This window comes from Parus major, chromosome 1 (assembly GCF_001522545.3).
Source record: "Parus major isolate Abel chromosome 1, Parus_major1.1, whole genome shotgun sequence".
Classification (NCBI taxonomy): domain Eukaryota; kingdom Metazoa; phylum Chordata; class Aves; order Passeriformes; family Paridae; genus Parus; species Parus major.
In genome coordinates this window covers 102199039-102213481 of record NC_031768.1, presented here as the reverse complement: position 1 = coordinate 102213481, position 14443 = coordinate 102199039, and the positions used below count along the sequence as shown (strand labels likewise).

At 58.5% G+C, this 14443-nt stretch overlaps 2 protein-coding genes across 4 annotated transcripts in view; one reads left to right on the top strand and one right to left on the bottom strand.

Annotated features, from left to right (window-relative positions):
- The window catches only part of CLPB (caseinolytic mitochondrial matrix peptidase chaperone subunit B), a 72705-nt gene extending 68383 nt beyond the window's left edge, over positions 1-4322 (bottom strand). The window contains exons 1-2 of one of the 3 annotated variants that reach the window (XM_015641247.3): positions 3589-4322; positions 2680-2731 (exon numbers count right to left, since the gene is read on the bottom strand). In XM_015641247.3, coding sequence (XP_015496733.1) covers positions 2680-2731; positions 3589-4264 — 728 coding nt within the window. In that variant the 5' untranslated portion in view covers positions 4265-4322. The remainder of the gene's footprint in view (positions 1-2679; positions 2732-3588) is intronic. The other 2 variants (XM_033518338.1, XM_015641236.3) reach the window with 2 other exon arrangements.
- A 2804-nt stretch (positions 4323-7126) lies between these two features.
- On the top strand, positions 7127-14359 carry STARD10 (StAR related lipid transfer domain containing 10). The gene is made up of 6 exons (XM_015648438.3): positions 7127-7382; positions 11362-11509; positions 11721-11824; positions 12005-12122; positions 12861-12913; positions 12988-14359. The coding sequence occupies exons 1-6, from the start codon at positions 7200-7202 to the stop codon at positions 13213-13215; spliced, it is 834 nt and encodes a 277-aa protein (XP_015503924.1). The 5' UTR covers positions 7127-7199; the 3' UTR covers positions 13216-14359.
- The last annotated feature ends 84 nt before the right edge of the window (positions 14360-14443 follow it).

Sequence of the window (14443 nt, the reverse complement as noted above, 5' to 3'; positions counted from 1 at the left end):
AAGTGGGGTTTGAATATCCCCAAGGAGGAAGATTCCACAGACTCTGGGCAGGCTATTCCAGTGCCCTGTCACACTCACAGTACAAGGCTCTTTCTCATAATGAGATGGAACTTCCTGTGCACCAGTTTCTCCTGATGCCTCTTGTCACACTGCTGGGCACTACTGAGCAGCACCTGGTCAATCCTCTGACAACCTCTCTTCAGACACTGACAGACAAGGATGAGTTCCCCTCTCAGATCATCTCTCCTTGAGGCTGAATGACCCCATCTCCCCCAGCCTTTCCTCGTAAGAGGGATGCTCCAGTCTCCTCATCATGTTTGAGGCTGAAACTGCCTGCAGCAGGGTGAGTCAGTAGTTTTCACCATTCATGCTTTTCACACAAGCAAAAAGCATGTACCAAGCAGAGTCAGGCACAGAGCTTCAAACAGTGGGAGGACTGCCAGCCCCACAGGGAACAGGATTGGAAGAAAGGCCCTGGAGAGCATTTGCAGAGGGATCTGGACAGGCTGGCTTGATGGGTTGAGGCCACTGTATGAGGCTCAGTAAGGTCAAGTGCTGGGTCCTGCACCTGGGTCATCACAACCCTGTGCAGATATACAGGCTGGGATCAGAGTGGCTGAAAAGCACAAAGCAGCAAAGGCCCTGGGAGTGCGGGTTGACAGCAGCTGAACATAAGCCAGGTGTGCCCAAATAGGCAAGAATACACGTGGTACCCTGACTTGTATCAGCTAGTGTACCCAGCAAGCCCAAGGCAGATCCTTGTTCCCTTGCACTGGGCATGGATTAGGTACCTCAAATCCTGTGTGCAGTGCTAGGCTTCTCATGACCAGAAAGACTTTGAGGTGCTGGAGTGTGTCCAGAGAAGGGTCTGGACCAAAGGGGCTGATGAGGAGTGGCTGAGGAGTTGGGGAGATTCAGCCTGGAGAAAAGGAGGCTCAGGGGGACCTTCTCACTCTGTACAACTCTCTGAAACGAGGGTGTAGCCAGGTGGGGGTCAGGATATTCTCACAGGTAACAAGTGACTGGATGAGAGGAAACAGCCTCAAGTTCTGCTATGGGAGATTTAGGTTGGATGTTTTGGAAAATTTCTTCATGGAAAGGTCATCAAGCCCTGGCGCAGGCTGTTCAGGACAGAGGTGGAGCCCTCACCCTTGGAGGGATTTAACAGACATAGAGATCTGGAGACATGGTTTAGTGGTGGGCTCGGCAGTGCTGGGGGAACGGTTAGACTCAATGATCTCAGAGGGCTTTTCCAACACAAATGATTCTGTAATTCTGTGACAGAGTACAGAAACAAAGGGAGAAGCTGTAGACGTGCAGCCCAGCAGGACAGTGTACAGCCACCAGCCCTGCCCTGACCAGCTGGAGCACAGAGCATGCCTCTTGCTGCTCTGCCTGACCAGGCTCACAAATCACCCAGACATCCCTAAACAGCAGCTTCCTGCAATTACAAGCAGCAGAACACATGTGCCAATTAGCTGCACACCAATATCCTCTTTGGCCCTTGATCTAGGCCAGATCTCAGCCCTGGGGTGCAGTAGAGCCAGGCTGCCTCATCCAAGATCCTGGAAACTGGATGGAACATCCCCTGGCTGCAGGCCAAGAGGGCTCTCCTCTCCCTCTCCTACCTTTTCTTTGCTTCTACACAGGGACAGCAGCTCCCACCTCCCCAGATGCCTGTGCAGGGTGGGAGATCACAGCCAGAAACAGAAACACGTGTGGTGCACACAGGAGAGCAGCAATGTCTCTTCCTATCCTACACAAACCACCAGGCTGCCAAAAAGTCTGAACTCCATACTGGCTAAGGGCAGCTCTTGGGACCTGGGAGACCTCTGGCATTCTGAGAGACCAGGCAGGAGTGCCAGGACCTGTTCAAGAAGCAGCTCCAAGGTTCTCACACTTCACACTTTAGGGGAGACCTGTTTTCCTCCCACAGTCCCAGACCTTGTCCCCAGCACTAGGTATAGCAACTGGTCAGTGACAGGGCACTGCTGCTCACAAACCATCCTGGGAACCTTTGGGTCTCCCCCTGGAGGTTTGGCTGCAGAAACAACATGTCTTCTGGGGATTAGTCACATGCTGAGCCTGAGAAACTGGCTCTTTGTTACCTCCTCAGGGAATGTAACACTGCCAGATGCACCCAAAAGGTGCCATGGCACCACCCCAGTGGGGCAGGCACAGCCAACTGTGACAAAATGCCTGCTGTCATGGGACAGGAGCTCTGGAGGTGCTCCACTCCTTAACAGCTATATCTTTGGTCACCCAAACAGTCACTTCCCTGGCTTCCTTGGGTGGGTGGAGCTCTCTCCTCTGCTCCTTGTGGGACAAAAGGCCCCTGGAGAACTCCTGGCTCAGGTTGAGGAACCCACAAGGGCTGTTTGTTCAGAGACAGACCCCAACAAATGCGCCTCTGCAGGGTGCCGCTCACAGGGGTACGTCTACATCTGCACAGTATGGCCTCACACAATCTCTCTCAGCACTAGGATCTGTGATCCACCTCCTACTCAACAAGTAATGGTGCTCCCCATCTCTCCCCACCCACTCTGGATCTGAGAAGGTGAAGGAAGCACCCCATGGGGACTGGGAGCAGCCAGCCCCTTCCTTCCCCATGTGCTGACAGGGTTTTCCTGCCCTCCCAGCCCTTGGGACACTGCTCTCATGTCTCAGAACCCTGCTCACCTGTTGACTTCTGAAACACTGTTAATCCTTGCAGCTTCCAGAAGAGCATCCTCTGAAATGCAGAAAGAAGGAAGAGGGAGTTAGCATGGAGGACACACATGGACATCCTAATCTGGAATGTGCAGGGGCTGCTGCTGCTCAGAGCTCTCACTGACCACCCCAGTAAATGAGAGCCTATTCCTGCGAGCAGGTTACCTAAAAACTCCTTGCTGTCTTGGTGACTGACTCCAGCCCCACATCACACACCCTGAGGACAGGGGGCTGCGGGAGCAGCAGGCATCCCAGGACAGTGGACACTGTCACACCAAGGTGTCAGCCTCAGCCAGAGGTTTCCAGATACAACAGTGTTCCTACCACAGAGTCAGAATGACACCCCCTGGCTAGAGAAGGGAAGAGCAGCACCCAGCTCTGAGAGATAGGATGAGCGCTGGCTTGAGTTGGGAGGGACCTTAAAGCTTATCTTATTCCACCTCTCTGCCATAAGAAGGGACTCCTTCTACCAGATCACATTGCTCCCAGCCTTGTCCGGTCCATGAACACTTCCAAGAGACAGGGCAGCCAAGCTTCTCTAGGCAACCTCTGCCAGGGCTTCACCAAACCTCACAGGCAAAAATTTCTTCCCAATATTCTGTCAAAGCCTGTCCTCAGGGTTAGAAGAAGCCAGTCAGTGGGAGACCATTCCTCCTAATCCTGTCTCTCCAGACCCATGTTTCTTCAGCTCTCTTGGAGTCCCTTTATGCACTAAAGCATTAAGGATAACCCCTTCTCTGGAGAGTTTTCCAGGTCACAGCCAGCAGGCAGGTTCCATCCCCAAGGAGGGACTCTACATCCCCTCCCAAAGGGCACAGGATTCTCTCTCCTGCAGCCCACTCCTCCCGCCCCGGGGCCGGCCCCAGCAGCGATAGTCACCCTTGGACAGACGGTCCCGAAGGTAGCAGTAAGCCAGCGCAGTGATGAGGGCAGGCAGCCCTGCTCCCGGGGAGCAGCTCCCAGCTCCACTCTGATGCCCACCGGGGTCTCCCGCATGACAGCAGTGCTGCTCTGCACCCGAAGGCCATGGCGTCGGCTCTCTGAGGGATGCCATGAGGCTGGACGGTGTTCCCGGCACAAGGCAGCCAGTGCTGGCCAGGCCGGTGGCAGGTGGCCGGGGGGTCTGCAGTGGGGCCAGGCCTGGAGCAGGCAGCCCTGGCCTCTCCGCTGTGGTGAGCCCCTTTAGGCCTGTCCCATTAACTACGGGAGAGCCCCCTGGGCCTGGCCCCATTGCTGAAGCGGGGCCTGGCGGAACAGGTAGCGGAGATCCCCCGGGGGCCGGCCCCGCTAGCGGGGGTTCCCCCAGCGGGCCCCTCTGCCGCCCCCTGCAGACAGCGATCCACCACGGCAGCCTCGCTCTTGGCGCCGGCGCGAGTCCACGCCGCCCCCTGGCGGCCAATACCGGCAGTAGCCGCGGTCGGGCGGCCCCTGCCGCCTCTGCCACAGCCGCCGCCGCAGTCCCGTAGGACGCACGTGACGGCGACCACCGTGGCTGCGCCCGGAGGAGCCGCGGCAGCCCCTGTGGCAGCGTGCGGAACGCCAGAGAGGCCAGCATAGTCCCCTCGGTCCTCCCGCTGCGCCGCTCGCACCTTACCCCCCCACGTCGCTGCGGCCGGCGAACCAAGATGGCGGCCGCCGGCCGGCGGAGCCTGAGGCAGGCGGTGCGCAAGGCGTGCCGGGAGATGTAGTCCGCACGGCGGCCTGCGGCCTCGCTTATCCGCCGCGGCGGACTACAACCCCCAGGAGGCGCCGTGGCGCGGCCTGCCCGGGGCATGCCGGGAAAGCGGCAGCGGCTGAGGGACACGCCGGGAAGTGACTGGCGGGCTCCGGTAGGAGGCCCAGTGCGGCGGGGAGGGGTTCGAGACGGACAAACACGCACTAACAAACGCCACACACACATCACACGTCACACATAGACACACCTGCATGGACACGGCACGGGCACACACGTGTACTCGCACACATCATGCGCAGATGTGCACACAAACACGTGTGCAGTGGCATGCACAGGGGTGTTTCTACATGCACACATGCAGTGCCACACATGTGCACACGCATGTTCTCCTGTGTACACATCCCTCGTGCAGCCGTGCACACACCTGCAGCACTTGTACCCCCGGGCAGGACTTGCACATCTCGTGGCATGAATCACGGGCATCTGCTGCAGGCTGGGCTGAGAGCGGATGTCTCTGGGGGACACATGCAGGTGTGTGTCAGTGCACGTGTGTGGGCATGCTGTCCTACAAAGTTGCCCACAGCCCTTTCCCACTTCAGTATCTGCCACCAGCAATTCCTATTTCCTCCTCTTTCAACCCAGTTCCCTCCATTTCCTCCCATTATCCCAGCAGCTGTTTGCCCAGTTTGCCATCCCACCAGCACTCCAGCACTTCCACAGGGTCCCACAAACTTCTGGATTAAACAGCTGCTAAGAAGATACATTTTAAGGATTTGATTTAAAAAAAAACAAACAACTTTTATTTAGAAGACTTGGGTTTGTTGCCTGCATTACTGATTCGTAGATTTAGTTCTGCATACTTTTAGCAGATGTGGATGGTGGAGCAGGAAAAAGAATCAGGAGCCAGGGAACTGGGAAAGACCCAGGAGTGTGGGGGAGGGTGTCAGAAATGGACATTTCTGCATGCAGACTGGGGCCAGCAGGACTGGGAGTTGTTACAAAAAACCCAGTGCTCCCAGTTTCCCAGCCCAGCTTTCCCAGCTCCATCAATTCAGTGCTCCCACTTCCCCAGCCCAGCTCACCCAGCTCCATCAGCTCATTGTTCCCAGTTTTCCAATTCCATTAGCTCACTGCTTCTAGATCCCCTGCCTACTTCTTCCAGCTCGATGCTCCCCATTCCCCAGCCCAGCTTCCCCAGACTGGCTGCTGGCTCCCCTTGCTCAGTCCATTCTTCCAGCTCTAACAGCCCAGTTCTCCCAGGTACCCAGCCCAGTCTCTCCAGCTCCCCAGCCCAGCTTCCCAACTTCTCCCAACTGCAACAGCCCAGTTCCCCAGCACAGTTTCCCCAGCTCCCTAGTTCCTTCAGCTCAGATACCCCATTCCCCCAGCCTGTCCTCCCTACCCCATGACTCCCATGTCATCTGTGTTCCAGACTGGGTATGGCATATGATGCCACATGGCTAGGCTGGCTGGGAATGTTGGTGCTCCTGCTTCCAGCATCAGGACTGCTGGGGGCTGGGAAGGGCTGTAGTGTGATGGCTTTCACCTTTCTGCTCCCCTGAAGACAAGATGGGAACAGCCCAGGCTTTCACAGCAGAGCTGCCAGAAAGGGTAGGGAGAGAAGAATGAGGGGAGAGGGTCCACCTGCACCAGCCACAGCAGTTTGTCCCCAGCTATCCACTGCAGATGTCTACTTCCAGTGGGATAGGATGCCAGAGATTCTCTTGGCTCCTTTTCCCAGGTGAGGGTGCTGGGAGCAGTGGTGTGGCATGGTGAGCCATGTGATGCCAGGTCTCTGTCTCCTCACAGGTGCTGAGTATGGTGACATCCCTGTGCTCTCCTATCCCTTCAGCTATTGCATCCCTGGAAGGGCCTCATCCTGGATAAAGGGGCTCAGTCCCACATTCCTGCTACTGAGACAGACTTTGCTTTGCCAGTCTAGGTACATGCCACACTGCTCTGTCATCATTTACACAGTTATTCATGGGAGCTGGAAGAGGGTTCCCCGGTATTCCCAAATGGAAAGAAAGAAATCCTGAGTCGGCAGCATTTTCAGAGCTGGATGGGAGCCAGAGCCTCAGCTCTTCCAAAAATAACATCCTAGTCAGCACTGCCAGTGGCAGCATGCCCACCTGCTCCTGGCCACGGCACTGTGGGGATGCCATGGCAAGGCCCAGCACTGGCACAAAGGATGATAATGCTTATGTGCTGCATGGGTACAGGGCATGGGCTCGCAGTGACAGCGTCACATCAGGGTGACCCACAACCTGGAGATAGCCTGTGTGTCTCTGTCCTGCACCTGTGTCCCCTCCTACCCCAACTGGCTTGGAAAAGCCTGCTGAGACCATTGAGTCCAACCACCCCCCCAGTACTGACAAGACCACTATTAACCCATGTCCTCACGTGCCACAGCTACATGTTCTTTTAAACCTCTCCGGAGATGGGGACTCCACCAGTGCCAGGGCTGGACAACCCTTTCAGTGAAGAAATTTTCTTAATATCCAACCTAAACCTTCCCTGGCACACAGTGCAGGTATCCTTGCAAGTGCCACAACTCTCTGCACCCGTGTCCTCCAGCTGCTCCCGGTACCCCGCCAACCTGGGCTGCTCCGCTCTCCCTCGGGCTGCCCTTCCTCCGGGTCGCCCCTGTTTTCTCGCCGGTCTCCCCCCGCTCCCGCCCCGCGGTGCTTCCCGCCCCGGCCCCGCCCCCGGCCCGCCTCTCCCGGTCCCATCGCGCCCCGCGCCCCGTAATGCCGCCGTAGGGGCTGGCACCTCCCGCGCCACCGGCACCGGCACCGGCGGGCGTTCCGGGGCCATGTCGGGTCACGACGGCGGCATGTCGGGTCGCGACAGCGTGCAGATCCCCGACGACCGGGACTTCGGGGCGTTCCGGGCGCAGTGCGAGTCGGAGCGCGGCTGGAGCCTCACCTACAGCAAGGGCGGGGTGGGGGTCTGGGTGCAGCTGCTGGAGCCCGAGCGCGCCCTCCACAAGATCAAGGTGAGACCTCCCGCCCGGCACACCCTGGTACACGGTGAGACATCCCCACCCACCCTGGGCACCCCCGGTCCGCGGTGAGATCCCCCGCCCCGGCATCACCCCGGGACTGGCGTACCCGGCGGCATGAGGGTGGCGCGGTGACCCCGCCGGGGACCGGGAGGCAGGAGCGACCCTGGGGCGATGCTGCACCTTGTGCTTGTGGGGAAGGAGCGGGGACTGGGGACCCTATAGTGAGTGGGAACTCGGGAGTTGATCCATCACCCAGGAGTGAGCGGGAATCCCAGGGAATACTGGGGTCCCTCAGGTGATGCAGAGCCTTGGGGCGAGCGGGGACTTGGCGAGCTGGCCCCCGATGGCCAGCAGGGACCCCAGGACAGGTGGGGTTAACTGGTGCACCAGGACAAATGGGAAGTCATGGAGGGAGTGGGGACCCCAGGACAAACACAACTCCAGGGCCGAGCCAGGGACAAGTAGGCACCCCTGAGGGCTGTGCAAGGGGGACTGGGGGCTCAGCCAGGGACAGACAGGAATCCCCAGGGTGTGTGGGGCCATGGTTCCTGGGTGCTGCTTCTCCCCACTTCACCCATTGGGAATGCACCTCCCATGCTTGCTGCACACCAGGGCTGGACTGGGGGACTCCCTAGAGCCTGCAGCCACTGGTCTGCTATCACTGGGCTTGTCCCCTTGCCCAGAGCTCCCTGTGTCCCCATTGCATTTCCCCGTGGGTCCTTTCTCTCTTGGTGCCATGGTGCTGGCAGAGGCAGGTGCATGCTCATCCTGGCTCTTCCCTCTGGCAAAGTGGGGACACCGGGATTCTAAGGGACAACTTGAGACAGGAGCAGTGTCCAGATGGAGTTACACTGGAGTCTCTGGCAGGTGTCCCTGTCCCTGGTGGCACCTCCATGAGGCTGTCCTAGTGTAGGGGGTGGCATTGCCCTTGCTGTGGTGTCAAGCTCGGGTGGTGGTGGTGGTGGTGACGGTGGCAGCAGTGACGACGGTGGCAGCAGTGACGATGCGGCCTGCACACACACTGCTCTGCAGCAGCCATGCGAGCAGTTGGCACTGGCACTGATGGGGAAACCTGTCCCTGGGGCACTGGCACTGGCTGTGCCCTGGTCCTGCCGTGGAACCGCTGGGTTGCTTCCACCGTAGCGTGCTGGGGAAGTTTGGGCTGCCGTGACCCAGGAACAGGTCCCCGTTGTGCCCTGGTGGCAGCAGTGAGCCCTGGGAGGGGGCATGGTGGTCTCTAGGGTGTAGGGAGTCACTGGTGCCACTGTCACCCTACCCCATCGCCACAGAGGTGGGTACCAGTGGCGGGTGGGATGCAGGGTGTCCATCACTGTGGCATCCGGGAGTGATGGCAGTGGCATGGCTCTGTGGGACAGTTCATCATGACCCCCCCACCCCAAGCTCCTTGTGTCCCCCAGCCCTGCTGCTTGCTCTTGGGGGTTGCATCCCAAAACATCCCCCGGACTGAGGTGGCATTTGGGTGCGTCCCCTGGCTGTTCCACAATCCCAGTGTGCCACGTTGGCATGGCAGGGACCCAGCCCACTCCAGGATGTCCTGGCACGGCTGCTCCCACCACAGCACCTGGAGCTGTCTTTTGCCTCTGGGGATTGCTGAGCCAGGTCCTGCCCCTTTCCATGCCCTCCTGGAAAAATCCTGCTCGGAAAGGTCCTGTTGTATCTTAATGTGTTGATTCCATGTGCCAGTGGGTATTGGAGACCCTGTGGGGTAGCTGTACTTGTCCCCATGTCATGGTCCCCAGGCCTACCATCCCTCCCAGGATCAGATGTTCCTGCTGGATTTTGAAGGCATGGACACATGCGTCATTGCTGATGTGGCATGGCAAGGTGCTGCCCAGGGGTTTGCCACTCACGCTGGGGGTCTCTGCGTGGGTGCTGGCGATTTTCTGCAGCTTCCCACAGCTGGTTTCCCCTAAATTTATCCTGGATTCCTCCTGCATTCCTTGCCTAGTTAAGTGGAACCTGAAGGTCTCGCCCTGCTTTGAGGCTGCCGCCCCCTCCTCCCCACCCCCCTCCATTAGGGATGCAGCTCCCGTCTAACCTGTTTTCTGGAGTCTGGGAACAAGTTGGTGCCATGGCTGATTTCTCAGTGGGACATTTGGTGGCCTTGGGACTGGCTACGGGTTGGGGTAACCCAGCCAGGACACCCCATCCTACCCAGTGGGGCAGTGAGTTGGTGTCTGGGCATCTGAGATCTCCCAGGGAAAATGGTTTACCCTCTGAATGGGCTGTTCCCACAAGATGGCCAGGAGCCATCCTGTAGGATGCAGCGGAAGGATCTGGGGTGAAGCCATCAATGAGGCTGAGCTTGGAGACCCCCTTGGTGCCCTCACCACTGCTCCAGGCAGGGGTGGTGGGTCTCCCCTTTGAATCTGCTTCTGTCCCACAGTCTGGCACTCATTCTATGTTGCCTTGGGCACAGCATAACCTCAGCCCTGGGGACTTAATCTCTTCCTCCTCCTTCTCCTTCTCCTTCTCCTCCTCACCCCATTAGTCAATATTGACTCAGGGTTGGGGCGTGCGTTTCCGGGCGCTTCCCAGGTGGCACCATCCCCTCTCCTGCTGCGACCCCCCTAGCACCCCCCCTGGCATGTGAGTCACCTGCAGGGCAGGTCCTGCACTACTGGCTTGACCAGCCTTGCTGCTCTGGGAATAATCCACCTGAGCATGGTGCCTGGCTGGCCTGGCTGCAGGTGGGAGCAAGGGTTCTCCAAGCAAGTCATCCAGGCAGGCTCTCCCCTAAACTGCCCTGCAGGGGTGGGTGTTCCCAGACAAGATTTTGGGTGAATGGAGGAGCTGGAGATGGGCTCTGTGGAGCAGACGTGAGTCTCTGAGTTTGAAGATAAGCACTGTGAGGTTGGGGACAGACTCCATGGGGCAGGGATGGATCTGTGGGGTTGAGGATGAGCAGTGTGGGGGTGGGCTCTGTGGGGCAAGGATGGGATTGAGGATGAGTACTGTGGGGGAACAGGCTCCATGGTTGTATCCCACCAAGGGGCCACGTGAGGCTGTGCCCCATTGCTGGGTGCTTCTGTGCCCCTTCCCAGGGCTGGGGGGGTCTCTAGTATCATGGGCTGGGGCAACTCCTAAATCCCGAACCTCAGGGTCTGGGGTGCAGGAAGAGTTGGTGCCATCCCTGGGGAAAAACAGGAGCCAGTGGCATTCCCAGGAACAGGCTGCTGGCTGCTCTTTGCCCTATGCTTGGCTCTAGCACCCTTGAGCTCAGCAGATGGCATCCCTGCTACAGGGGTAGCTGCCCTCACCTTCTCCTTTCTCCTTGTCTCCTTACCTTCCCTGGATCTGGCTGCCATGGTTATGGAGCAGGTGCCCACTCTGCACCCCCCAACCCCTTCTGTGTGATCCATGCTGCCCCAAAGCACCAGGCAGAGCCCCACATACTGGCTCCCCCCAGCTCTCCTGTGCAGGGATGCTGCTTAGAGGGGAGCACATCCACAGTGATGGGGAGGGGGGCAGGTGGGAAGCAGGGTCCCCTAGTACCCAGGACTCAGCTCCACACTGCCTTGAGGCCCTGCGTGCCTGTGCTATGGGGTGGCTCTGGGTGGCAAACTGAGCTGCTGGTTGGGATCCAGGTCTTCTTGGAGGAGGTTGTGTTTATTTTTTATTTTTTTTTTTTAATCTGAAAGGAGACACCACCCCCCCACCCTGCTCACTGGGACTTCCCACAGCTGCCTTCCCACTTGGGGGTCCCCATGGCTGCTCTCTCACCCAGAGGTCCCCACTGCCTCCCTCCTGCCTGAGGGTCCCCACTGTCCTCTTATGAGTTCCCCACAGCCACCTTCCCACCTGGGGGTCCCAATGGCCATCCTCCCACCACGAGGTCCCCACTGCCATCCTATTGGGGGTCTCCACAGCTGACCTGCCATGGGGTCCCCATGGCCACTGTCCCACCCTGGGGGCCCCTGTTGGGTCTCTCATGCCCCCTGCCTTGCAGTGCAGGATGGAGTGCAGGGACGTGCCGGCAGAGACGCTCTACGACGTGCTCCATGACATCGAGTACCGCAAGAAGTGGGACACCAATGTCATCGAGACCTTTGACATCGGGAGGCTGACGGCCAACTCCGATGTGGGCTACTACGCCTGTGAGAAGGGGGCTGGGGGGATCTGGGTGGTCCTGGGGGAGGGCTGAGCCCCAGGGCTGCTACCACTCCACCCTTGGGTTTGGCATCTGGGGGATCCATGGTGTCTGGTATTGAAGGGGAGGAGCCCCCCAGTTTGGGGGGATTTGGAGGGCATCCCATACTTAAGGGTGGGTGTCTCACTCTGGAACATTCCATCTGGTGCTGTCCCTAGGGAGGTGTCCCAAGCCCCTGAAGAACCGGGACGTGGTCACACTCCGCTCCTGGCTGCCCATGGGCTCTGACTACATCATCATGAACTACTCTGTCAAGCATCCTGTGAGTTTAGCGGGGCACCAGGGGTCCTGTGGTGTTGGGCTGGGGCTGGGGCTCACTCAGAGCTTGGGGGGATAGGTTGGAGAGTTGAGGGGGTCATGACAGCCCAGCTTTTGGCTGGTGTCTGCTGTACCCCACCTGCCCTGCCACTGACTCATGTTTCCTCCTTGTTCCCCACCACAGAAATACCCGCCCCGCAAGGACATGGTACGGGCAGTCTCCATTCAGACGGGCTACTTGATTGAGGGGACGGGTGCCAAGAGCTGCACCATCACCTACCTGGCACAGGTAGACCCCAAAGGTAAGAAAGGAACCCCCAGCTCTGTGCCCTGGGGCTCAACACCCTCAAGTCTTTACCTCATGTCAGTGGGGTCTTGGGGGAGCTCAGGGCAGGCTTAGTGGGGGTCTCATGGGTTCTCAGTGTAGGCTCATTGGGAGTTCAGGGTGGCCTCTCTTGGGGCTTAATAGGGTCTTTGGGCTCAGTGGGGGCTCAAGAATAGCTTGGGGGGCTCAGGTGGGCTGGGGGAGGGCTGAATGGGCACTCACTTGGATTTAATGGGGGCTCAGTGGGAGCTCAGGTTGGGCTGGGGGCAGCTCAGTGGGGATTCAGGTGGGGCTCTGGGACTTCAGGACAGGGTCAGTAGCAGGGCTTCAGTAAATCTCAGGTTGAGCTCAGGGGAGTTCAGGAGGACCTGTAGATATGCTTGAGGTGGGCTTGGAAGAGCTTATCAGCAGGAGCATCTTGGGATGCAGCCAGAGCCAGACATGGAGCATGGAGCAACATCAGGAGAAAACATCTTGGGTCTGTTCTCTTGAAATCTTCTATTTTTGGGGGTTGAAGAGGGACCTAAAATGCTGAAATCACTGTTTTTGACCTCTGCAAGAGCAGAGAGCAGTATGGGTAGAACCCTGTTCCCTCTCTCCAGCCACATGTCCCCATTGAGAGTACTGTGGGGGTCCCATGTGTGGGGGTCCTGGTTTTCAGGCACCTGGAGGATGCTGGGGGTCCCACTCCCAGCCACCCTTCCTTTCTCTCCAGGTTCTTTACCAAAGTGGGTGGTGAACAAATCTTCCCAGTTCCTGGCCCCCAAGGTGAGTTTGTGGCACTGGGGTGGGTCTGGTGTGGTAGCAAGGGGTCTCTGTGCCCATCTCACTCTTCTTCCCAGGCAATGAAGAAAATGTACAAGGCATGCCTCAAGTACCCTGAGTGGAAGCAGAAGCATGACCCTCACTTCAAGCCCTGGCTATACCCGGAGCAGAGCCGACTCCCAGCCTTGGCACTCTCTGAGCTCTCCCTCCAGCATGCAGATTCCCTGGAAAACATTGATGAGAGCTCCCTGGCCGAGAGCAAGGAGGACCGTGGCGAGGGCAGTGACGAGGACAGCCTGACCTGATTCCCCTGGGAGCTCCTCTGCTTGTTCCCCTGGCTAGGACAGCCTGACATGTGCCCCACTGGGGGCTCCTCTCCCTGTCCCCCCACCCACTTCCAACATGGTTTGTGTCTCTATCTCACACACCTGTACACATGCACCCCCACTTTGGGTTCAGGGGGACCCCCCCCATTGTTGTACCCCTGTGTGGGGACAGCAGGGACATAGTGGGTCCCCCAGGGTGGGAAGCTGGAGGTTGTCTGGTCACTTAGCCCTCGTGGGACACCAGTGTTGTCCCTATTGGTGGCAAACCCAAAGTGTCCTTCAGCTTCTCGGGGAGCAGAGGAAAAGGGCAGCCCTGTGCCTGCTCCTCAGCCCTGGAGACCCTTCCACTGCGCTCCTCCTCTGCCCCCCCATCCTTGCTCCTCATCTCTGTTGTGGTCCAACAGAACTGCCTTCATCCCATGGGATCCCCACCCTCAGCAGACCTCCAGGGGGTGCTTGGGCACTTGCCTGCACCTGTGGTTATGCAGAGGGATTTTGGGGGGCTCCTGGCACCTCCTGGCATGCTGGGAAGGAGGGCCTTTGGGGTTTTTTGGCATCTCCAAGCATGTAGAGGGGAAGCTTCTAGGCTCCTGGCACCTCCAGCATGTTGGAGGGGATATTCTGGTCTTACCTTCAGGCATGTGGGAGGAGTTGGGGGGCTCATGGCTCCTCCAAATGTGTTGTGGTGGGTGTTTTGGGGGCTCCTTGGATCTCCATACACATTGTGGGGGGGTCTTACAGGTTCTCGGCATCTTCAGGTTTGTTTGGGGGAAGTTTTGGGGTAAGTTTGCACCTCCAGGTGTGCTGAGTGTCTCTGGGGGCTCCCAGCATCTTCAGGTACATTGGGAGGACTTGGGGGAGCTCCTGGCACCCCCAGATGTTCCGTGGGTCTCTGAAGGCTCCTGTCTCCTCCCTCGCCTTTCCAGGATGGGGACCCTTTCCAAGCTGGGTGTCTGAACCCTCCCTCCACTGGAATTTGAGGCCTTGACTGGGGGTTTGGAAGCTGGTCTTTGGCCATGCTCCTGCCCCCTCCTTTTCTGGGGGTGCACAGGGAGATGGGAGATTTTGTACCTTGTACTGGAGCTAATTATTTAGGAATAAAATAATTAAATCACCAGAGGGACTCAGCCTCTGTCCCACCTCGGTCCTTTGGGAGCCATCCCTGTCCCCATGGTGCACTCAGGCAGGGGCTCCCTGCTCATGGTGG